This window comes from Zingiber officinale, chromosome 8B (assembly GCF_018446385.1).
Source record: "Zingiber officinale cultivar Zhangliang chromosome 8B, Zo_v1.1, whole genome shotgun sequence".
NCBI classification, from domain to species: domain Eukaryota; kingdom Viridiplantae; phylum Streptophyta; class Magnoliopsida; order Zingiberales; family Zingiberaceae; genus Zingiber; species Zingiber officinale.
In genome coordinates this window covers 35,060,043-35,084,663 of record NC_056001.1, presented here as the reverse complement: position 1 = coordinate 35,084,663, position 24,621 = coordinate 35,060,043, and the positions used below count along the sequence as shown (strand labels likewise).

The window sequence follows — 24,621 nt, the reverse complement described above, 5'->3', positions numbered from 1 at the left end:
TCTTGTAAGACAAAGTATATTGCAAGCTGGAAGAACATTGGAAGATCTCTTGCCGTCTGTATTGGATACAATGATTGAGGCAATAGTTGAGAAATCTGTGGAGGTAATTAGATAATGGTATTATAGATTTTCTTATATAAAAGAATGGCTCTGAAAAGTCACTCGAGAAAGAGTTAATACTATCCATATTTCTAATATGAATATATATCATTCTCCATTATATATTTTTAGATATACTTCAATTTTTCATATTATTAGTACTATACTAAATATATTTGTAATATTCTAATTTCTTGACTTTGTTTTATCATTTTGATTTTTATATTTTCTTTTCTTCCTTTTCTTTTTAATTGTATTTTGTAATATTTTACATCTTTATATTGTGCTATTATCTATTATGGATTGGCATATGATATTGGAATGTGGTTGTAACATTCATCAGCCTGCTATATATGTATCTGTGTATATTCTGTGTTTGTGTGTTTGTTGCATGCACACGAAAGTAGGATTAAATGCTACGCATGCTTAGAGAGATAGGTTTCTCCCTCACTGTTATATACTTATACTCTTAAGTCGATCTTTCTGTCCATATGACTATTCTTTCTCTGAGCTATGACTTTTTTTGAGCTTGTTTTTAAGCATGCAAATGTTGAAGAGAGTGAGGCAACAAAGAGAGGCTATTGAGTGAGGCGGGGTGAACAAAGTCTAATTGTCCTCCCTTCTCTCCTCCCAACTCTTCAACATCTCATTCTTTTCTTTCATTCTTTTATGTTTTTTTTTTCTAAATATTTTTGTTGAAATCTACTCATTTTCTATCACTTCTTGCTTCCCCTAGCTGCTCGAGTATTTTTCCTCTTTGTTGGTTTGATTTGCCAAATGTTATTCCAATTAATAGTTGTGGTGGATTTCTTAGAATTGGAATTGATTGAAAATTGCCAGCTGGGTTTATCTCTCATATTTTATTTTATTTATTTTAATACAATACTAGAGTTAGTTCCTCATCTTTGATGATGTTGGAATTGATGTATCATTAGAGCATGTTTAAGGATCCCGGGACTCTATTTCTGAATTTGGCTTCCGGATGAACTTTTAGACACCTTTTGCAAGTTGTAATTAGAGTATCAACTGTTGCATAAATTCATTATAAACCTTCCTTTCGAGCTTCTATTTACTGTTTGGGATTTTATAAAACGTAGGAATTCTTTTGAATATGTTTCTTGTTTTGTTTATGTGTAACATATTTCAATTTATTATTACTTGGAACTACTTTTATATGTGAATTTCCATGACAAATTGTAGGCTAAAGCACAATTTCAACATTGATTTGTTTGACCACCTTTCTATTTAACTATAGGACTTAAGGCAGCTGAAAGGAGTCACTGCAACATATAGGATGACTAATAAACTTCCTGTAAGGCCTTCACCGTATGTGTCATTAATTCTCAGACCACTGAAGGTTTGTCTTTTTTATTATCTTTATTATTATTTTTTAAAAAGGAAATTTTTGTTGCTCTATGGTTTTTTTTATTGTTTCTAGCTGTTATCATTCTATATGGAAAGGAATCCTGTTTATCATTGCAAATCATAGCATTTTTCCCACATAGATGCATGGACTTCTACTGCATGTCTTTTGGCAATTGTGCTTTTTGAAAATTGCAACTCAATATAACTCTCTTGGTAAATATACCTTCAAACAATTTATTCTTGTTTTTCATTTGTGCCTGCTGATATAATATTCCAACAAACAATACTAACCAGTGAACCTTTACTTTATAATTTTCTTTGCCCCTTTTGTATTTTCATTTATCCAAAATGAATATTTCTGCCTTTCCAAAGGACCTATCAAAACATTTATTTGTGTGATAGAACATTGAAGGGAGGTAATCAAAACTTATCCATTTGAATGTTTGTTGGTTGTCTTAAATTTCTCACAAGAAGTCTTGTTGTCAAGTCAATTGACTATGCTCCCATTGCACAAGGATTAAATTCTTTGTTTGTTCTCGGTATGTCTACCAATGCGGCCTCTTAAATTGTTGCAGCTTGATGTCTTGTAGTTATAGAGAAATTGATCTAGTTGTTTGAGAAGATTGGTTGAAGAACCAATATGATTTCCATGATCAAGTAAAGTTGCTAAAAGTGAAAGAGAATATTAGCTAAAGTGAATCTTTATAAGCCTAATAAGCATGGAGAATGAAATCAATATGTGATAAGTAAGAGGAAGAAAGGTGCACTTGGCTGTGAGGTTAGATGTATGACAAAATTTGTTTCGAAGAGAGGTATCAATTAGGCTCATTTGTTGGTTTTAATTGTGTTTATCTTTTATGCTACTGTGAAATATACATCAATTTTTGTACTAGTCAATCTTATTCTTAAAATTTGAAATATATCATTTCGATTGCCAACAAATACTTGATATTGCGTTGGTATAGGAAATATTGTTATGTTGCCTGTGTTGGCATAGTTTAATCACTACCAACCGAGAGAGAGTATCTCAGTTGACTAGAATTTTCCAAAAAAGGAAAATTCTTTTCTCATGGCTTTTTTATATTCTATCAAGCGGCCTTGGAGCGAAGATGCACACAATAAAAAGAGAGGAGAGGAAGGAGTGAAGCACCAACAACAAATAAAAAAGCGTAAGAGTGACATTGAAGGAGAAATTAAGATGTATCTATATCTTGTACTTGTGTATTTCATTTCCAATTGTGGTAGGCCTCAACTCCTTGTAGGTAATTGAGATGCATTGATATGTAGAGAAACCAATTCCAATTCCAATATCAGATGTGTAGGATTGAAGAGGAAAAAGGGGGTGGGGGTGAATAGCCTTTCTTGAGCCTTATGCTCTGTTTACTCAAAGGTGTGGATTGAAGAAGGAAAGAAATCCAAGCTGGACAAAAATCTCTAGGGAAGTAAAGGAAAAGAAGGGAAAGAAGAAGGAAAGGATAGGGAAAGAAAGAAAGGAAAACAATATATCAATTCGTTGAACCTTGCGGCCACGAGCGAAGCTATCCGTGGCCACAAATGAGGCCGAGTGAGGTCGCCTGTGGACTTGCAATTATGAGCGAGTCTGCCCATGTTTTGCAATCATGAGTCCACCCCCAACCATTAGTCTCAGCTGTGAGCTCTCTCTTGCGGTGACTCCAACATGGGGGAGAGATTCAAGCCGAAAGGGCGGGTTTGACGATGAAGGGAAGGAAATTTCGTTCCGTTTGATTCGGGTGGATGAGAAAATGCTTAAACAATGATTTGTAGACAGATTTATTAATTCATCCCCCCATTATTTTACAATAGCTAAATGAAAGGAAAGGATCTTTAATTCTTCCGTCCGTTATTTTTTAATAGGTAAATGAAGGAAAGGATATGCAATCCATCCTTTTTTTCATCCGCACCTTCAAGTAAATAGGAGGTTAAAGAGTTTTTTGAGCCTTACAAAGCCTTTGTTACAAAAGAGTAGAAGAGAATTACAAAAGAGAGAAAGAGAGCTTCGAGAGTAGACAATTTGGTAGAGTATCTTTGCTATGAATCGATGTATATTTTATATCCTATATCTATAGCCTTCTTCTAAGCCTCCAAGCTACGTCTAGAATATTCTATTTGGTGTGGTCAGTTGATCGCCTTTTGTTCTGCAAAAGGTTATACACTGACGCCCCACCCGGCTGGCTTCAGAACCATCTGTAGAGAGGTAAATCAGGAAATTGAGGTCACCACGTGGGAGGGTATTTCTGCCGGTTTCGCTGGGAATCGACCCTTGCTAAATTTTGCAAATCTACTATGTGGTGACCTGGAGGTAGTTGATTGCCTTTTGTGATCTGTTAAATGGTTGTTGGTGCACTAATACTTTTTTGGTTACCTTAGTCGAAGGTTCTGGTGTTAATCAATTGCTCTCTAGAGAAGTTTCTTGATCTGTCGTTGTAACAGCTAACTGCTCTATTGTAATCTTTCAATTACTCTTTCAATCGACTTAAGATACCATCAGTCAGGTGCTTGACAAATTAACTATTGTATTACAATATTTAACCATTTCTTTAGTCAAATGCACATACATGGGTAAAACCGAACAATAAGCTTTTGCTCCTTTTACCTTGTGTTGACTACTACCCAATTGACTCAATTATTAGTTGAATATATTTCAATCGAGTAAACCACTTTGATGGCTTTAGTCTGGCCTAATTTAGCCATTGATTGCCCTAAGTTGCATGTGCATTCACACTCATTGTTGCACAAAACAAATCCGCCAAGTCTTAGAGAATACCCTTCTCCAGCTTGTCTTCTCCAACACCTTTGTCGACGTTTAGGCATCTTATCAACTATAACTTGTCACGATTTTCAGCTTGCTAGATAATCAATCATCTGTCGAGACTTCCTCGTCCGGACATCCAATCAACCTTGATATGTTGGAATATCCTTTTGCCAAGCCTCCGATCATCCTTGAATTATTGGGACTTCTTGCCATCATGTGACCTAAACTTGCATACTTATACAACTCATCAAATACCTAATCTAACTTAAACCTTTGCCATACATCAAAATTAATTGTTTCAACAATCTCCCCCTTTGCATGTTTGACAACTCATTTAAGTTAGATCATGAATAGAAAAAAATAGACAAAATGAAGCTTGCCACAACTATAACTTCCCCTTAATATGCCAAATTTATCTAACTTAACTTTCCTTCTCCCCATTTTCCATTATAAAGAAAACCAATATAAGGGTACTTAAGGGTGTATTGATACTTAAACTTCCCCATAACAGCAAAGGAAAGTTGAGTATCAAAAGGGTACTTAATTGCGTGATGCTTATCAAAAGGGTACTTTAGGGTGTATTGATACTCAACTTTCCTTTTCCTAAAACAATACATATATGTAAATAACTGCTTGATACCATAAGGGTGCATCAAGTATAATTTGTTCTGTTTCAAAAGTATAAAGTATGTACATAATGTTCATAATCACAAAATTGAAGCTATTTACTGTTCTCTATTAACAGTTGACTCATTTCTTGTCAAGAGTTAACTGGGTACAAGCAGTCGACTGGTATCTCTAATAGAGTCGACTAATTAAGGTTTTGAAACTATTTTTAGCCAAAATTTGAAAAATTCTAGAAAATTGTTGAAAATAAAAATATTTCTAAATTTTTGTATGCATATTCGTCTTATCAATATTTATCAGATTTCCCTAGATTTTTATGAAAGTTTTCAAAATTTATACATTTTAACACAAGATTTCGAAAGGCCTAATTTCTTTAGTGAATTGCTAAAATTAAATATTAAGTAAACACTCTATATGCTCTACTAAATAAGGAATTTCCTGCTTTAGAGGAAAACTTTCCTAGGTAATCCTTCATATTCAAAATGCAAACGTTGCATCCATATATGCTAAGATACTTAATATTGAATCTTCTATCAAAGAATAAGTCATAGGTGGTTTTATTTAGTAGTATATGTAATTATATTTTGATTTGTATGAAACATGTCTTATTTATTATTTTGGCCCAAAATGATTAGGTAAATTATATTCGTTAAGCATTGTCCGGGCAGTTTCCTAGAAAGCCTTATTTCTTTGTTCTATAACATTTTGTTGAGGTGTCATAGAAGAAGAGAATTCTTGGGCATAGCCATTTTTGTTACAAAATAGTTAAAATTAAGGTTCTCAAATTTTCCGTCGTGAACTCTTTTACAAAAATTTATAAATATTTCAAAGGTATCATTTTTATGTCTTAGGAAACTAACTCAAGTATATCTACTAAAGTCATCAATACAATACTTACTATCGTTAAATATTAAGTTTCTATTGTTAAATATTAAAATTTCATGAATATCTATTAGATCTAAGTGTAATAATTTTAGGGGTCTTGTTATGCTTACTGCATTTTTAGCTTTATGTGTAGTTTTGGTTTGTTTACCCTTTTGATAAGCATGACACAATTTTTCTTTGTTATATGTAATTTCGAATAATTCTCTAAATTATTTTTAGCTAATTTTGTGCTCTTGTGCGACAATCAATATTCTTGTTCTTTGGATATAAGACATTTAATATTAGTATTTGTAATAAAAAAAATAATTGATCATATATACATTTTCTCGTCTTTTATCTTCTAACAATGTTGTATCTAAATTAATATGCTTAATTAGACATTTTTATGTAGAAAATTCAATTTTATAGCCAGTGACACAATTGACTTGTACTCTGACTAGGTTGTACTTGATGCCTTAAACTAATAAGACATTGTAAATAACAAAATTAGAATTTAACTCCTTATTACCAATTTTTATGACTTTAATATGTCGTTATTGTCAACAGAAACAATACCTTTACTTTTATCTCTAAAAGATGAGAATTTACTAAGATCTCCCGTCATATGTGTTGAGCACTCACTATCGATGATCCAATTGTTTGAGCTCCTTTTCTTAAGTGTACCTAATAAAAATTGAGTGTACCTGCTGAGGTAACACAAGTAAAATGTTTTGGGACCTAAGCTTTAGCAACTTTGACTTGGCAACAATCTAGCATTTGAATAAGACATAAAAGAACTACTTCTAGCAATAAGGACATGTAAGTATGTTGTTTATGTTGTTTTTGACCAGTATTAAATCCTATTCCTGCTCTATTATATATAGCTCTTTGATCATTTAACATCATATTCAAATATTTAGAATTTCAAGTAAATTTCTCCAGACAATTTCTTAAATCACTAACCAATGATTTTAAAGGTTCATTTTCCTCACTAAGTTTTTCAAATTCATTAGTGTCATGTTGTTGATTTCTATTTGAAGAATTTAAACTAATTTGATCTTTAAGTTCCTTAAGTTATTTATTAAGACATTTGTTCTTTTCATTAGATGTTGTTAGAGAATTAGTAACTTAGTAATAGTATCATACAAAAGCTCTAATTGGGGAGAATTTACCTTGCTAAATGTTGTAGATGATTATTCATTTGAGGAATAGGCTTCATCACTTGAACTCCTATCACTATCACCAATTCTTGGTACTTTTGGTTGGGTTTTTGATCTTAGGATGAGGATGATGAGGAAGATTCATCCCATGTGGCTTTCAAGTTCTTTTCTTCTTTTTCTTTGCCTCTTGTTTGTTGAGTGTGGGGCACTCCAACTTGTAGTGGCTCTTCCTATTGTTTTACTGCTTGTTTTGGTTGTCTTCTTTGTATCTTTAATGCACTTCTTTAAAGTATTTTAGGTTCCTCTTATTGAAATTTTTATTCCCCTTCATAAGCTTTTTTACAAGATATACCACTTCGGTTGAAGAAATTTCACTTTTGGAATTTGTGTCATCATTGGATTCAAATGATGAAGATTCCTTTTGGATTTTCGTTTGGACTTCTCCATTACTAAAGCTAAACCATTATGCTTGGACACATTGTTAGGTTGTTCATAAAGTTCAAATTCATCAAATAATTGATCAACTTTTATATTAGAAGATTTCTAGATATCTTATATGCATCTACTGTTGAAGACTAAAGGGGAGTTCTAGGGAATGATTTAAGAAACCTTATGATGTCTTGATTTTCTTCCTTCTATCATATGGAGGCTGTTAAGGACTTCCTTAAATTTCCCATTTATTTCTCTAATCATTTTGTCTTCTTTAAGACTAAAATTCTTCAATTGATTAAAGAATAAATCACATTTTGCAAAGTTTGGGTGAGAGTCTCGCTGCAGGGTGGTAATTGCTTTTGCATTTGATTGCACCTTGTTTTCATCTTCGTCATCTAATTCTTGGATTTCATCAAGTTGTCGAATTCATCCATAAGAATCCGAGCCCTTCAAGAATAGGAAACTACATTTCAGTATTGTTTATTAAATATAGTATTCCCTCTTGGCAACATGAGAAGTTGGTGTAATCGAAGAGTACGGTGGTCTCATGCTAAATCCCTCTCGCATCACCATGAAGATGTGCTTCCTTAGGCAGTTAGTCCTTTACTAAATTGAAATAGTGCAAAAGAGAGAGAGATACAAACGCTAGGTTTTACGTGGTTCGACAGCTCTCGGACTCCTCAAAGCCTATGAGCTTTCAGTAGGTCACTCTATGAATTCCACTAGTTTTCTTCTTCTCAGGAATTTTCTGGAGGCAGAGAAACTTCTTACAAAGATTTTGTTACAAGAGAGTAAAAGAGAATTACAAGAGTGAAAGTGACCTTGGAGAATAGACAATTTTGGCAGAGTATTTTTATTGTGAATTGATGTACATTTTGTAGTCTACATACCCGATATTTATAGTCTTCTTCTAAGCCTCCAAGCTGCCTCTAGAATCTTCCATTCTGTTCTAATTAATCAGCTGGCAGTTGACGTGCTACTGCTTTATCAATCATTTTAGTCGGTTGTTCACTACATTAGTTGACTCCTCTTTAGGGAATCTTCTTGATCTATTGATGTAATAGCTAGTGGGTCTGTTGCAACCGTTTAACTGCTCCATCAATAGTCGATTAGACTAACCATTTTGTTACAATAGCTAACCGTCAGCCAATTCACCATCAGTCAACTGCTTAACAGAATTGATTAAAACAATAAGCTTCTGTTTCTCTATCTGAGTCGACCCCAGTTGACTCAACGATCAATTGACTGTACAGTGGACTGATACATAGTATCAGTCGACTACACAGTCGATTAGCACATGGGTAAAACGGGAGAGTAAGCTTCTATTCCTTTTACCTTGAGTTAATTACCAGTCGACTAAAATATATACAGTCGACTGGAGCATTGACTAAGTCACTTCTAACTTCTAAGGCTTTAGTCTGAGCATAATCTAGCTAGCCCTCGATTGCCTCAAGTTACATATGCACTCACACTTGGCACTGTAGAAAAGAAATCCATCAAGTCTTAGAGAATAACCTTCTCTAGGATCCTTGTTGAGGTCGTCCTCTTCTCCCAAACATCCGGTTAACCTTAATTTATTAATGCAGACTTTTGTCTTGCCGGACATTTGATCACTCTTGATCTTCCACGACTTTTTCGTACCAAGCATCGTCAATCTTGGTCTCTCGAGACTTGCACTTGTCATGTGTCCAATCAACCTTGTTCCGTAGGTATTTCTTACCGTTATGTGACTTGCACTTGCAAACTTATCACAACTTGTCAAATACATGATTTAATTTAAACATTTGTCAAACATCAAAACTAATTGTTCCAACAATTTGTCTTAGGAGTGCTAATTAATCAGGATGCTATAATATTATGAGGTCGATTCCTTTAGGATGTAGCAAAAATTTAATTCTTCCATTCAATGCATAAAACTCTTTTTAGTATTAGTAATCGTCAGTCAATGTACTTGTTATTTCTTGTTAGTTTTTTAACTTATTACTCCAAATTTTACATCAGTTGATTTTCTAATGGCTATATATTTATAGTTGGAGGTAATCAAGCTAAATGGAAGGGTGCTATAAATTAAAACACATTGGAGTTGATTTTAACATGCTTTGAAGAACGACTTGGTACCAAACCATACCACTTCGATTGGAGATCCATACTTAAACTTTATCTGAGGTTATTGTCAGAAACAAATTCACGTAACACTTAACCCTAAGGTTGGGTAGGTTAACCTTATTCAAGCTAATGTATAATCAATTTTCTTATTGAGATTTTAGTTGTCATTTGTTGTTTGGGTTGATACAAGGCTGATGTATGAAATTTATGACTACATTTGTTGCACCCATTGGTATATAAGCTTGTTGGAGATGAGGTAAATGTGAGCACATTGTTGGAATTTTGATAGGGAGCAAAGCGTGCCACATTGAAAGGGATTGCAAGGAGAGAGGTCTAATTAAAGTTTGTTGCCTTTGTTACTGCACACACTTTTTGTATCTTGTTTCATATTACTGATTGCTTCTTCCTCTTCTTAGATTTTTGTGTTTAAGATTTTCCATGTATATCCTGGTATGTTTGCATTTGTTTTTTCTATTGTTGTTTTCTATGTATGATTGGAGAACATGCTAAGTAGTTAAGAAAGGTGAGCTCTTGATACATGACACTACGACATTGATTATTTAGGGGTAAAGATCAAGTCCTTAATGTATTGCTCTGTGAAATGATCATAGAATATGGCAATGCTTACCAAGGCGTGCAGCATTCCTAAGAATAAATATACAATCCCCAACTGTATACAAACCCTACCTTCTATTATTTGTATGTGACAAGAGACAAATTTGTTAAGATATTCACTAGCACATAAATTAAATATTTGGTTGTGACTTATGATTTTTTTAATTGTATACAACTAATTTTGTTAAAAATCTTGTGTGTGCGGTATATTATCTTAATCCTTATCAGTATCATTTACAGTGTTACTACTATCATGTCATTGTTGCTATATTGGAAACCACAGTTTGTCAGTAGTGCGTGTAAGTGAAATGTGAGATAGTTTGCAGTTTCAGACGACATGTCATATGGTTGGGGTATGACATTCATCCTAGTAAACATTTTAAATTTTATACATCATATGTTTATTTTTCAGGAATTTGATGAAATCTAGATCATTAACTAAATCATAATTTTTCAATCTGAGTGGTGGGAATAATATAGTGGTCATCAATGGTCCTATGAAGAATAATTGCAAGCCTGAAGATTTTTCTATCAAATTGCTTCCTCGAGCACTTCAGTCATAATTTGTGCACTATAGAATTGATTCACTGGAAAATAGGTCACACTTGAAGACTATTGACACTTAACCATAGCTGAAAATCCACAATATATATTGTTTCTAGTCATTTTTATTGAGATGTGAAAGTACTTGAGAGAACAGATATATATGATTAGCACACTGTACTTTTTTATTCATTTGAAATAGAAAGTTGTGATAAATGGTTATTGCGTAACATTTTGTTTCTTGCATGTTACAATTTACTCATCTTGTCATTCATTTTTTTTTATTATTATGCAACTAAAACCTATATTTATACACACATTGTGATTGATGACTAGTGAACTTTTGACAGGTTTTTTTTGAAGGAGAGCTAATGAAGTTTTTAACAAAAGATGCTCAGAATCAACTTTTGCACGGTGCAACAGAAAAGATCACTACTCGGTATTATGAACTAGCATCTGATACAGTTAATGTGGTAAGTTGTGATGTCCATTTTCCATATTCAAACTCGTGCTATGATCTGTCCTAATCAGTAAGTCACGTTTCATTAACCTGATTGATAGGCAAGGAAAACAGAGTCCTCTTTGTTGAGGTTGCGCCAAGGTGCACAACGGCGAGTTGGAGCAACTTCTGACGCCCAGGATAATAATATTTCTGACACAGAAAAGATTTGCATGCAGCTATTTCTTGACATTCAGGTATGTAATTTTATGATTACCAAATCATTTGTTGTTTCCCTTCTAGTTATTCTGATAGGGGGTATAGGTTAGTTTGAAGATGAGGTTTGGAGTCAAGGAGTTTAGATTGAGACTGACATTTTTAAATTTTAAATAGCCCTTTGGATCAGCAAAAGTAAAGGATAACGCTTATGCTTGCCTGATCTGAGTAAGGAGGGGTCAAAACCAGACATACGGGCTTTCTTTCATGTTAGAGCTGTTGGCCAATTGAACGCTTGTATTGACACAAAATTGATAAAGTAAAGCGGATAACTATCTCACACAAAGAAAAGAGTCTCACATGGATGAAAACTCTTGCTGAGAAAATTGAAAGAGAATTCTATTAATCGAAAGCTTCCCAAATTGCATCCAGATGACAACTTTTTTATAGACCCAATACCAAATAAATAAGAAAAAAAATACCATTAATGAGAAACATAATAATCTGAATGAAATAAATTAAAAGATACTCATTAAAGTACTACCTTAAAAGATATCAACACCTAAAATAGGACAATTCCTATTTTAAATTGTAAGAACTGGTTACAAAGAGAATGCATTACTGAGATAGTGCGACTGAGTCAGATGTTGTAGCTACAAGTGGATTATCTCTCCTTCATTCATTCAATTGAAGTGATGAGTTAGAACTTGAGTCTTCCACCTCGTAACCAGTTCTTACATTTCGAGATTGTGACAAACTTTTGTGTCAAATCCAATTTCGCTTTGTATTGGATCTCAAAGTTTGCTGTCCAATATACCTTGGATGACATCCTAAATCTACCTTGTCCAATATACCTTTGATGACATCCTAAATCTCACTTTTGCAGGTTCCTGTCTGTTTTTTTTTTCCTTCACTTTTTCTCACGGACAACTTTTTTTTTCTTTGCTGATTTGAGCAGATTAAAATTTGATTTGTGATTCGTTTGAAGCTGATTCTCTCTGACAATGGTGTAGATCTTGATTGTTAGAAGAGTTGTAGGGGCAAAGTTGAGAAAATGATACATCAGGCTTACAAGTAGATCTTTGTGTGTAGGCTAATGGAAGGGTGATCTCCTTTGATGGGTTAATTCTAGTGAGATGAAAAGTGTGGTGTAATCTCATAATAGGCATGGAGTTGTGCAAGTGTCACTAGATGTGCTTGAGCGGTTGAGGCCGATGGAGTTAGAGATAACAACGAACAACTAATGAGGCAATAACATATCCTTCAATAGGGTTCACAAAGGTAGGCTATCGGGAAGGAGGCAAAGATGTCGAGTAGAGGTAGATCCAGTGTGATCACAATATGGGGGCATATTATGGTGGTGTTGCTAGTCATAGACAACAATGATCCTTGATAGAGTACTACAATAACTAAGTCTTATCTCACTAGGTGGGGTGGACTATAGAGATCCTTTTATGCCATTCATCTCTATTTCCTATTATATAATCTATACTTAAATAAATTTTATTTTGTTTTATTATCGCTAACCAAGTCTTTTTTTGGTCTTCCTCTTTTTCGTTTGATATGTGTGTTTGTCATAGTTTCATATCGCCTAACTAGAACATTTATTGGTCGTCCAAGTACATGTCCATACAATCTTAAACGTGTCTTTCGGAATTTTTCCTCAATAGATGCAATTTCGACTTTCTCTCTAAGACTCTCATTTCTTATTCCGTCTATCCTTGTATGCCCACATATCCATCTTAACAACCTCATCTCTGCAACTCTCATCTTTTGCTCATGTGCTCGAGTCATAGTTCAACATTTAGCTCCGTATAGTATAGCAGATCTAACTACGATTTTGTAGAATTTTCTTTTAAATTTTAGAAGTATTTTATGGTCACATAAAATACCCGATTCTCTCCTTCATTTCAACCATCATGCTTGTATTCTATGTAAGACATCTCTCTAAATCCCTCCATTGTTTTGTAAGAATGATCCTAAATATTTAAAACTTCCGGTTTCTAGCAACTCTTTATTGTCTACGTTAACAATTATCTCATTACTTTTAATATTACTAAACTTAAATTCCATATATTCTCTCTTTATTTTACTGAGCCTAAAGCTTTTCCTTTCTAATGTTTCCCGCTAAGATTCTAGTTCAGCATTTACTCCTTCATGTGTCTCATTTCCCAAAACAATATCATCTGCAAACAACATGCACCACGGTACTGTGTCTTTAATCGTCTGCAAACAATATACACAACGGTACTGTGTCTTTAATGTGTGCAGTGAGTTCGTCCATAATTAGTGTAAAAAGATAGAGACTTAGAGTTGATCCTTGATGTAACCTTATCTTTATTGAAAATGCTTCAATTATTTCACCTGAAGTATTTACTCTGGTCGTTACATCCTTGTACATATCATTAATTAGTTCAATGTATGTTACGTTAACAATTATCTTTTCTAGAATTCTCAATCTAATTTCTCTATCATAAGTTTTTTCTAAATCAATGAATACTAGATCTTGTTTTTACTCTCGATATTTTTCAATTAATTGTCTAAGAAGATGTATAGCTTATATTGTTGACTTTCCAGGCATGAACCCCAATTGATTTTCAGTCATCGAGGTCTCCTTAATCTTTTTTGTAATACTTTTTTCCAAAGTTTCATGGTATGACTCATTAGTTTAATACCCCTATAGTTTAGGTTGGTATAATTTGCACTAACGGTCTAATTCAGGTTTTGATGAATGACAATTGATTTAAGTTAGGTGTTATTGTGATCTAATGCATTTACCGAGTGTGCAAGATTAACAGGTCTAGGGACCTAACACTAGGATGAAATTCAACTAGGTTTGAGGACTCGATAGTTGGTGTGAAGCCCAGATAGGTCAAACGACCGATCTGATATCTGGTAGGATGTCCGGCTGGGTTCGCGGGCTTGACAGCTGGCGAAGTCTAGTTGGGTCTGCGGACCTGACATCTGGTGGGAAGACTTGTTGGGTTGAGAGGCTAGTCGATAGACTACAAGCTGGTAAGTGAAGGTAAGCCACTGGAGGAGAGTGACTTAGTGAGGACGCGTCTCGGTTAAGGGGACAGTAGGCGTTGGTCTGATTTAGGTCCATTTCGGAAACCTAAATTGAGATTCTGACTAGATCCTGGTCTAGAGGACAGGGTCTAAGTCATAAATTAATCATATTATTATTGTGCTAATCTTGTTTTGCAAGTTAAATATTTTTGTGTTGGAATAACACTTTTTGCAAGGCAAAAGGAGCACAAACAGCCTCGGGTGAATAGTAATCGAGGCACCTTCTAGATTATGGAAGGTGTCTTGAGCACTGTTCATGGAAGTTGCCTTCGAAGGCTTGGAAGGCGCCTTCCATCGGATAAAATTATACTTCATCAACGATAAGGAGTGTATGTCGGGATAGACTTTTGCCAATGGAAGGCACCTTCCATGCTCAATAAAAGAGCATCTTGACCAAGGCTTCTATCACATCATTTTTTCAAGCTTCTACGCTTCCTTTTGGCATTCCGACTACTCTGGCTTCTTGATGCTGCCCTGCTATGACCTTGCTACGTCCGACTGCCACTGAGAAACTGTCCAACCCCGAACACGATTTGATCATCTTCAAAAGTGTTGGGTAACAAAGTTTAATTTTGTATTTAAATTTTGCTAAAGAAAAAGTGTTGCATGTTACACTTTCCTACTCTTTTTCTACTCGATCCCCTATTCCGGCAGTTCCAGAAGAAGTCATTAGTGAATTATCCGTCAATAGATCCGCAGGACTTGGGTATTGAAGTAGGAGTCGCCAAAGGCTCCAAACCAGGTAAAACTACTTGTGTTCTTGTGAATTCTCGTTTCTTTCTTTTCCATTGCGCATACTTTGTTTTTAAAGAAGTAAAAAATAAGTTTTTGAAAACCACGTGATTCATCCCCCCTCATGTGCGTCTTGATCCAACAGTTTGCACAATTTTGTACGTCTCCATTGTTCTTGTATGAGGGAATTAGAGTATTTATCCTCCATTGATCATGTTTTTTTTTGTTTTGAATATCATGTTAAATAATTTTGTAAATCATTTAATACCTTGTTTCCTTAGGCACTTCCATACCTCTATCGGAATATCATTTGGTTCAACGACTTTTCCATTGTGCATCTTATTTAAAGTTTGTTTTACTTCTAAAGTTTGAATTTTACGATAAAAATTTAAATTTCTATGCTCATTTGACCAACTGAAATTACCCAAGTTAAGTTGGTCACCTAAACTTTCATTAAAAAGTTGATGAAAATACCTCTTCCATCACTTTTTATTTCTCCATCATTTATTAGTACCATATTACATTCATCTTTAATACATTTTACTTGGATAAGATCTCTTGTCTTTCTTTCTCTTACTTTAGCTATTCTATAAATGACTCTTTTCCCTTCTTTTGTATCCAATTTTTGATATAATCGTTCAAAAGTTTTATTCTTTGCTTCATTACTACTTTCTTAGCCTCTTTCTTGACTATTGTATACTTTTTTAAATTTTCCTCATTCTTATAAATATATAATTTCTTATAAGTTATTCATTTTTCTTTCACTCTCTTGTACTTTCTCATTCCACCACCAAAATTTCTTACTTAGTGGTGCATATTCCTTTGACTCACTGAGTACACTCTTAGCTACTATTTTTAACTTTGATACCATCTTATCTCATGTCATATTAGAATCATCGTATATTTCACCTAATCTTGTACTCTTACATTCTCCTTAAATATATTTTGCTTCCCATCCTTTAACTTCCACTACTTAATTTTAGAAGTCATATATATATATATATACAGAATTGCTATGCTGCGGACAAAGCCGTGCGGACCGCTGCGGACATGCTTACTGATCGGTCACCAGTCCGATCAGGGAACCTCCTGATCGGTCTCTGGACCGATCAGGGACTCTTGATCATTTTCTGATTGGTCTACAGACCGATCAAGGTTCCCTGATCGGTCCAAAGACCGATCAGGAGTCCCTGATCGGTCCAGAGATCTGTATATATATATATATACATATATATACAGTTGATATCCTGCGCGCCCGCACAGTGCGCGACTGTGCGCGCGCGTAGGATTCAACTAGTTTTAGTTTTTTTTTTATTTGTGTTTTAATTTTTTTTAATTAATTTTTTTAATTTAAAATATTAAAATAATTAATTGTTTGTTTTTTTAATTATTTGTTTTTAATTTTTGAATTAAAAAAATAATTAAAATATTTTTTTTAAAATTTTATTTTTAGGGTTCAGGCTTTGGTTTATAGTATCGAAGCTATTTTTTTTTTATTTTACCTCTAGGGTTCAGGTTTTGGGTTATAGTATCAAAGCTATTTAGGGTTCAGGCTTTGGGTAATAGTATTAAAGTCATTTTTTTTTAGATTTTACCTCTAGGGTTCAGGCTTTGGGTTATAGTATCAAAGCAATTTTGTTTTTTAGATTTTACCTCTGGGGTTCAGATTTTTCAATTAAATTATAGTGTTTGGTTTTAAAAAAAATTTAAAATAAAATTAATTTAAGTATTTATTGAGTATTGTAATATGTTATGGGGATATATTAATGTATTAGAAATTTATATAAAGAAATGTTAATTTTTTTAATTGATTTTTTTAAATTTAAAATATTAAAAAATAAAAAAATTTAAAAAACAAAGCTTGATCTCCTGCGCGACGCGCATAGTCGCGCACTGTGCACGTCGCGCAGGAGATCAAGATTCTATATATATATATATATATATTTATTGATACTATGTTTGAAGCGTATATCCAACACTACTAACCTATGTTGGGTAGTTAGGTGGCGTTTGGTTTATGGGTTTGGGAATGAGGGAATGGATTCATTCCCAAACCTTGTGTTTGGTTAATGGGAATGGAATCAAGATTTTGGAATGAAACCCAAAAATTTGGGTATGGATGAAACCCACCCCCTCCCTTGGGTTTTGATGGAATAGGATTGTGAATTAAATTTTAGACAAAAATACCCTTAGTATATTTGTTCAATTTTTTTTTAATTTCACACACTCTCTCTCATCATATTTTCTCTCTCAAGATACTTTCTCTCTCCTCATTCTCTCTCTATATTCTATCCCATCATATACTCTCTCTCCTTATTTTCTCTCTCTTCATTCTCTTCTATCACACTTTCTCTCCCATTACACACTTTCGATTTACTTTTTCATCATACTTTCTCTCTCATCAATCTCTCTCAGCATACTCTCTCTCCTCATTTTCTCTCATCACATTTTCTCTCTCTTTATTCTCTCTCATCACACACTCTTTCTTTATTTTCTCTAATCACACTTTTTCTCTAAGCACACTTTCTCTCTCATCATATTTTCTCTCTCCTAGTCTCGCATTTTCTCTCATCACACTTTCTCTCTCTTCATTTTTTCCCATCATTCTTTCTCTCTCAACCCACTTTCTCTCTCATCATACTTTCTCTCTCTTCACTTTTTCATTTTCTCTCATAATACTTTCTCTCTCTTCATTTTTTCCATCACTCTTTCTCTCTCAGCATATTTTCTCTCTCCTCAGTCTCTCATTTTCTCTAATCATACTTTTTCTCTCTTCATTTTTTCCATCACTCTTTCTCTCTCAACCCACTTTCTCTCTCATCATACTTTCTCTCTCCTCACTCTTTCATTTTCTCTCATAATACTTTCTCTCTCTTCATTTTTTCCCATCACTCTTTCTCTCTCATCATACTCTCTCTCATCATACCTTTTCTCTTCTCAATCTCTCCTATCATGCACTCTCTCCTCATTTTCTCTGATCATACTCTCTTTCTCTTCATTTTTTCCTAACACACTTTCTCTCTCATCATTTTCTCTCATCATATGTTTCTCTCACATTCAACTTTCTCTCCCATCTAATTTTTTCTCTTATTTTCCTTTAAGGGTAAAAAAGGAAATTTAGGTTCATTCTGATTGAAAATATTTAACTAACCAAACATCATTTTTAAGAATGATACCCAAGCTCATACCCATTTCCATTCCATAATACTATGATACCCATTCCCATTCCGATTCCTAGGAGAGAACCAAACGCCCCCTTAAACTTTCTCTTTCTCCGGGGATGACCTTACAATCTTTACAAATCTTTCTATCATTCTTTCTAACTATAAGAAAGTCAATTTGTGATTTATTATTTCCACGTTTGAACGTGACTAAATATTTCTCTTTTCTTAAAAAATGTATTAGCTAATATAAGGTTATATAAAAAAGGCAGCCCGGTGCACGAAGCTCCCGTCATGTGGGGCCCCGGGGAAGGATCCATTGTACGCAGCATTATCTTGCTTTTTTGCAAGAGGTCGTTTCCAGGATTCGAACCCGTGACCTTTTGGTCACATGACAACAACTTTACCGTTGCGCCAAGACTCCCCTTCTAATATAAGGTTATATGCTATCGCAAAATCTAATATAGCTTCCATGCCTCATTTCTCGTTCCAAACTGATAACCCTCGTGTACCCTCTCATATTTATTATTTTTTACTTCGACATGCCCATTTAGATTATCTCCTAATAAAATTATTTCATTTGGCGGAATGTTTGTAATATTTCATCTAAGTTGTCCTAAAACCATGATTTGGTAGCTTCATCTACTCCTACTTGTGGTGCATATATACTAATTATGTTTATAGTTTCTTTCGCCACTTTTATCTTAAGGGTTATAATCGCTATAATTCTATCCTTTTTTCTAACTGCTCAACAACTTCATTCTTTAACGAACTATCTACAACAATACCTGTTCCATTTCTTGTTTTACTCTTTCTTGTGTACCATAACTTAAAACCTGAGTTCTCTATCATATTTGCCTTCTTGCCTACTCATTTTATCTCTTGTACACATAAAATACTAATTCTGGTAATCATTGTATTTACTACCTCCATTGATTTACTAGTTCTATGTTTCAAATATTAGATTATTAGTTTTTCTATCATATTTGTTCTTATCCAACCTATGATGTGAGAACTTTTGTTTATTTAACATTACACCCAAGTTCTTCTAGAGATGTAGCGGTCCTTGCCGATACGTTACAGTCGGATTTTGCAACACGAACTTTTACATATTTAGCACTACATCCAAGTTCTGGAGATGTAGCGGTCATTGTCGAGACGTTATAGTTGGACCCTGCAATGCGTTCCTTCCGGGCAACAATCTAGCATTAGCACAATAATTTAATAGATCCATTCATTGAATCAAGGTTGATGCTAAAGAATCAAGGTTAGGGTTTTATCGTAGGTAGCTTCATCTCTCATCATTAGAGATGAGAAGGGGGTGTTATGCGACTTCAATCTAATGAGGTGGGAGGCAATAAATAGAGTCATTGGCAATGTTGGGGATCAACATTGGTGGAGAATCAATGGGGCATGTGAACATCGCTGTTTGGTCAATAATGATTATAGAAAGGAGGTAGCCTCCTCTTGCAACGGGGGAAGAGGTTGGGGGTTCTCTAAAGCTGCGTATGCAATAAGAACTTCTTGTTTATTGGGCAAAAGGCGATTACGCTCGCCCCCAACACCCTTGTCAGTAAATCACGATGACTGAGAGGTAAGATGGATGGGAGGGTGAGTTGTGTCGGGGTGTAGGGATTTACGACCCGCCAGTCTCAGGATTCGACCCTTCGCGCATTGGGTAAATATACTATCCAGTTACCATCTTAGCTAAGCCCGTGGGGGCAAGAGCTTGTTTATGGACTTACAATAGGTGGATGCGAAAGATGCTTTAGCTAGTGGGAGCAAAGTGGTGGAATATGACAATAGCAAAGGAAATCAAGGGTGGATGGATCAACAATGTCTAGGGCGTGGAGATGGTGAATAGTGATGCATGATGAGGAATTAGAGGAGATGATGATAATGCGTATCATATATGAAATAAAAATTTTTGCTAGATACCAATTGATACAACATGAAAATTGAACTCATGAATCACATAGAAATTTGGGACTAAATTGATGAAGCAAAAAAAATAATTATTTTAGATAAAGGTAAAATTTAACATAGAGAATTGAAAGATAATTTGACACAAGTTGGTTAACCTAAAATTACTAATTACTCAAGCTCCAATAATTCTCTAATCCATTAATTTGTCTTAATAAAAGTGAGGTACATAACACCTTCCTTTGAATGTGATTTTGCTATAGGAAACATGGCCTTAGGCACCCTTCATTCTAAGGAATGAGTGAACATTGGTAGATGCATGAATTTTGTTTAAGCCATCCTTCCATTTGTTTGCTCTTAAGGATACCAAAAACATAAAGGGATGAATGACCTATTCATTTTCCCTAATTGGTCCATCTAACCCACTCAGCTTGATTAGCCAATTAGGCCCACTTAGATGGATTAGTACACTTTGGCTAACCAAACTGGACAGTCATGTTTAGCCTGCTTGACCTATTAGGCCGTTCACCTCATCTGATTAGACAAGTTCACTCGCCCATCCAAACCCGTCACCTCGGCCATCCTAATTACCTAGCCCTATTTGTCCATGTTGACCAAGCCTACTCACCTATCTAACTAGCCTAGGTTAATCGACCTAGACCAACCCTATCTTAATATCTAGCTTACCTAGAGTGTTTGGACCATCTGGTTCTATTTCACCACTTGAATTGTCCAACCCTTTGAATGGCCCGGACCGACTGGATTGATTGGGTTGCCCATTTGATTCCTTTGTTTTCCTGACCTAAGCAACCTGATTGGCCTGCTTGGGCTGATCAACCTATCGAACCCTTTTGGTTTCACAAGTTCAATGCTCATGAGATCAATGTTGGTGTTTGAGGATGAGGTTTAGTGTTTTCTTGTTCTGTGCTCATAGGAGGCTAGAGCTTTGGTTAGTGTGTATTGATTCACAAATGAGTTATATATGTATTGATTTGCAAAAAATCATGGGTGCCTTCTTGGCAAGGAATACTTTTATTTTCACTTGATCTCATCAATTAATTATTTTTTCTCTCTCAGATATCTATTTGTCTAAACTGTACGAAGAATGGAAAATTTTGCAAATCCATCCCCTCTGTTATTCATCTTTCAATTTTTTTTTTTTATCCAATTAACCATGCCCTAGAAGGAAAGCAGGATTTTGGTCAAAATATCTAAATGTTTACTAGATCCATAATGATAAAGTATTAATGATATCATATCAATGGCAGTTGCAGGAGGATGATTAACATAACTCTGTATTTGAGTTTCTTAGACCAAAATTGAATTTTTACCAAGAAAGATTAATTTAAGATGGCAACAAGAAGCCATGTCTCATCCATTTGGTATCAACCTTTCATCTCCTTTTATGAGGACTACATTGTTGGTAATATCCAACTTGGTCAGAAATCATTTTTTTTAGGACATTTTTTTTTCCTATGATTTTATCTTGTACAGATTTAACACTTGTCTATCTAGCATAGTTTCTTTTGTTTAACATTTATTGAAGCTGGTGGATGCTATATTAGGCTATGGATCTTGTATTATCTTCTCTCTCTCACACACACACACTTTAAGTAGTCTTGTTTTCAACAAATTGATCTATGCGTTCTGCAACTCGAATATAGTTACTAGATAATGCAATCTTTAAAGTTACTAGATTAAAAAAAACAACCTTCCATAAGACATTGAACCAGTCACAACTAAAGCTTCCATAACTCTGTATTGTTACAAACCTGAACTGAAGTACAGACAATTCACATCATCACGTTATAATTGTATCACACCCTTTTCTCTTCACAGAACTTGTTTAAGGTTCAGAGCAGTTGTTTATCCCCCCACTCTGAAGTGCTCACTACATCTCTTTTTTCAGGAGTATGGTCGCAACCTTTCTGCTATGGGAGTCGAAGCAACCGAGATATCAGCATTCCGTTCCTTGTGGCAGTGTGTTGCTCCTGAAGACCGGCAATCGCAAATCACATTTTGAAGAGTTCCATTCCCGCAATAAAGGGTCCATTCGATTGCATCAGGAGATAAAGTAGAATCTGTGCCTGTAATATTATACACTTCACAACTTTTAAAAGCTAAATTTACTATTGCTTAGAAGTTTTGTGAGATGGCCCGATTGAACAGAACTTGAGCTGTTGTGATATGCTTTTAGAGAGCTCATGGAAACATTCTTTTATTTTCTAAAGATAGGGAACAAAAACTGTCGACACGAGGCCATGAAAAAGGAATTCTCTCTACAAACCGTATAGTTCGTTGCATTTTATATTATATGAAATATCATTTTGATTCCTTCATTCAACCTCATAGCTGAGATTCACAATCTGTTGTCCGTATATGATAGTGATCTCTCTTTACAAGTATAACATTTTTATTTACTAAAGCAACTTAAATCTGACGTTTGGAAGGTTCAATCTGCGAGACCGGCTGTGTTTTAGTTTCTCATATGGCGTGTGCACTTTTTTCTTTCTGCAAGTGCCCACACATTAAGTAATGTAACCAAATATTTAAAAAGGCCCTAAAATTAATCTTTATCTTGCCAAAGCTCTTTCATTTAATGCCTTATTCCATTTCTCTTTTTAAAAATAATGTCAATTCTTGCAAAAAAAAAAAAACTTAAAAAAATAATGTTTTTTTTTAAACAAAAAATGCTCTTTTGATTATTAAAAGCTCCTAGTACTACTTTTATTATGATAAGAACGTTAAGAAAAAAAATTAAAAAATGATTCCCAAATTCATACTAGGAGATATAAATAGATACATTGCAAATTGAAAAAGTAATATAAAAAAAAATTGACCAATTTTTATCATTAAAAATATAATTTAGATGTTTTCTATTAGCACATGTAATACGGTAAATTAGAGAAAAATCTCTAAATAAAATTTCAACTTTACATGTAGTCTCCATTTAAAAAAAAAAATATTTTCACTCCTTGCATGTAAAGTTTTGTTTGTTTCAATTTCTTTATACAAACATTGTTACTTAATTGTCCCTCATATTCTTTAGTATAAAATGTTCAAAAATGAATATAATTTCTCTAAAATTTAGTACTTTAAATTAGAATCAAGTATATTTTCTATCAAATTGAGTATGATTTTTTTCCCCGCTTAATATAATTCCTTCTAAATTTAGTATCTAAAGATAATCTAGTATATTTTTCATCCAATTAAATACTATTTATAAAAAATCTAGTATAATTTTTATAGAATTGAGGTAGAAAAAGAGTCGTGCTCAATTTGATAAAAAATATGTTATATTCTAATTTAATGGGCTGAATTTAAGAGAAAGTATACTCATTTTGCACTTTCTATACTAAAAAAATGAGAGGTAATTAGGTAAATTGATATCCATTATGTTTAATTAGGGAGTGAAAAACTGTGTATAATTTTTTTCTCGCTTAATATAATTTCTTTTAAATTTAACATCATTTAAAGAGAATTTAGTATATTTTCCATCCAATTGAGTACTATTTAAAGAGAATCTGATATATTTTTTATCCAATTGAGGTGGAAAAAGAGTCATACTCAATTTGATAGAAAATATTCTAGATTCTAATTTAATGTGTTGAATTTAAGAGGAATTATACTAATTTTTGGAAACACATTAAGAGGAATTATACTCATTTTTGGACTTTTAGATCTAAAAAATATAAAGGGTAATTCGGTAGATTAATATCCATTATGTTTGATTAGGGAGTGGAAAGAAAATTTTTTGACAATGGGGACTGCATGTAAAATTTTATTTATGATTAGGGACTGCAAGTAAATTTTCCTATATAATAATGTTTCAGAAAAATTATTAGTTACCATGGCTAACTCCATTGAAGAACTCTGCCATGGGTTGCATTAGGTTGCTATTGCCTCTGTGGGATAACCGAGTTAGTATTGGGGTATAGCTTGTCATTAGTGAAGTATGATTCAATTTTTAACAGGTGTAAATATTATTTCAGATCATTTTGTGCTTCTTGTTTAGAAAGGTCGCTTGACTAAGACTGAATAAATTCCTATGATTTATCCTATTCTAGAATATGAGATCGTCCTAGAGGAATGTTAAAGTGGCAATTTCACATTTTGCCATCAACGTTAAGTTGTTATTCAATATAAAATATAGATAAATATTATGTATAAATTTGTCAAATTATCATATTAATGTTAGATTGTTCTACTAAAGGAATACATTGTAAAGTCCGATTATAATGTATGGAGAACGAATGTTATATCTCTATAAAAAATTAGATGAAGTGTTAAATTGTATCTCTATAAAAAATTTAGATATAGTGTTAAATTGAATTCCTGCTTTATTATACCTAACATCATGTTTAAAAATTTAATACCACTAGTGAATTTTTTCAAAGCAACTTTTATGATCATTAACTAAATTTTTATAATAGAGTTTTCATTAACTAATTTATCATATTTGTTGGAAATACCATAGTAAATTTTATTTGTATGGAA

General features: G+C 33.7%; 1 protein-coding gene across 4 annotated transcripts in view; it reads left to right on the top strand.

Moving 5' to 3' along the window:
- Nucleotides 1-22,468, top strand: part of LOC122014577 (conserved oligomeric Golgi complex subunit 2-like) — a 43,808-nt gene extending 21,340 nt beyond the window's left edge. The window contains exons 9-13 of one of the 4 annotated variants that reach the window (XM_042570854.1): nt 45-103; nt 1,355-1,456; nt 10,935-11,057; nt 11,146-11,280; nt 22,034-22,468. In XM_042570854.1, coding sequence (XP_042426788.1) covers nt 45-103; nt 1,355-1,456; nt 10,935-11,057; nt 11,146-11,280; nt 22,034-22,147 — 533 coding nt within the window. In that variant the 3' untranslated portion in view covers nt 22,148-22,468. Of the gene's footprint in view, nt 1-44; nt 104-1,354; nt 1,459-10,934; nt 11,058-11,145; nt 11,281-22,033 lie in introns of those variants that run through there. The other 3 variants (XM_042570853.1, XM_042570856.1, XM_042570855.1) reach the window with 3 other exon arrangements.
- Nucleotides 22,469-24,621: the final 2,153 nt, after the last annotated feature.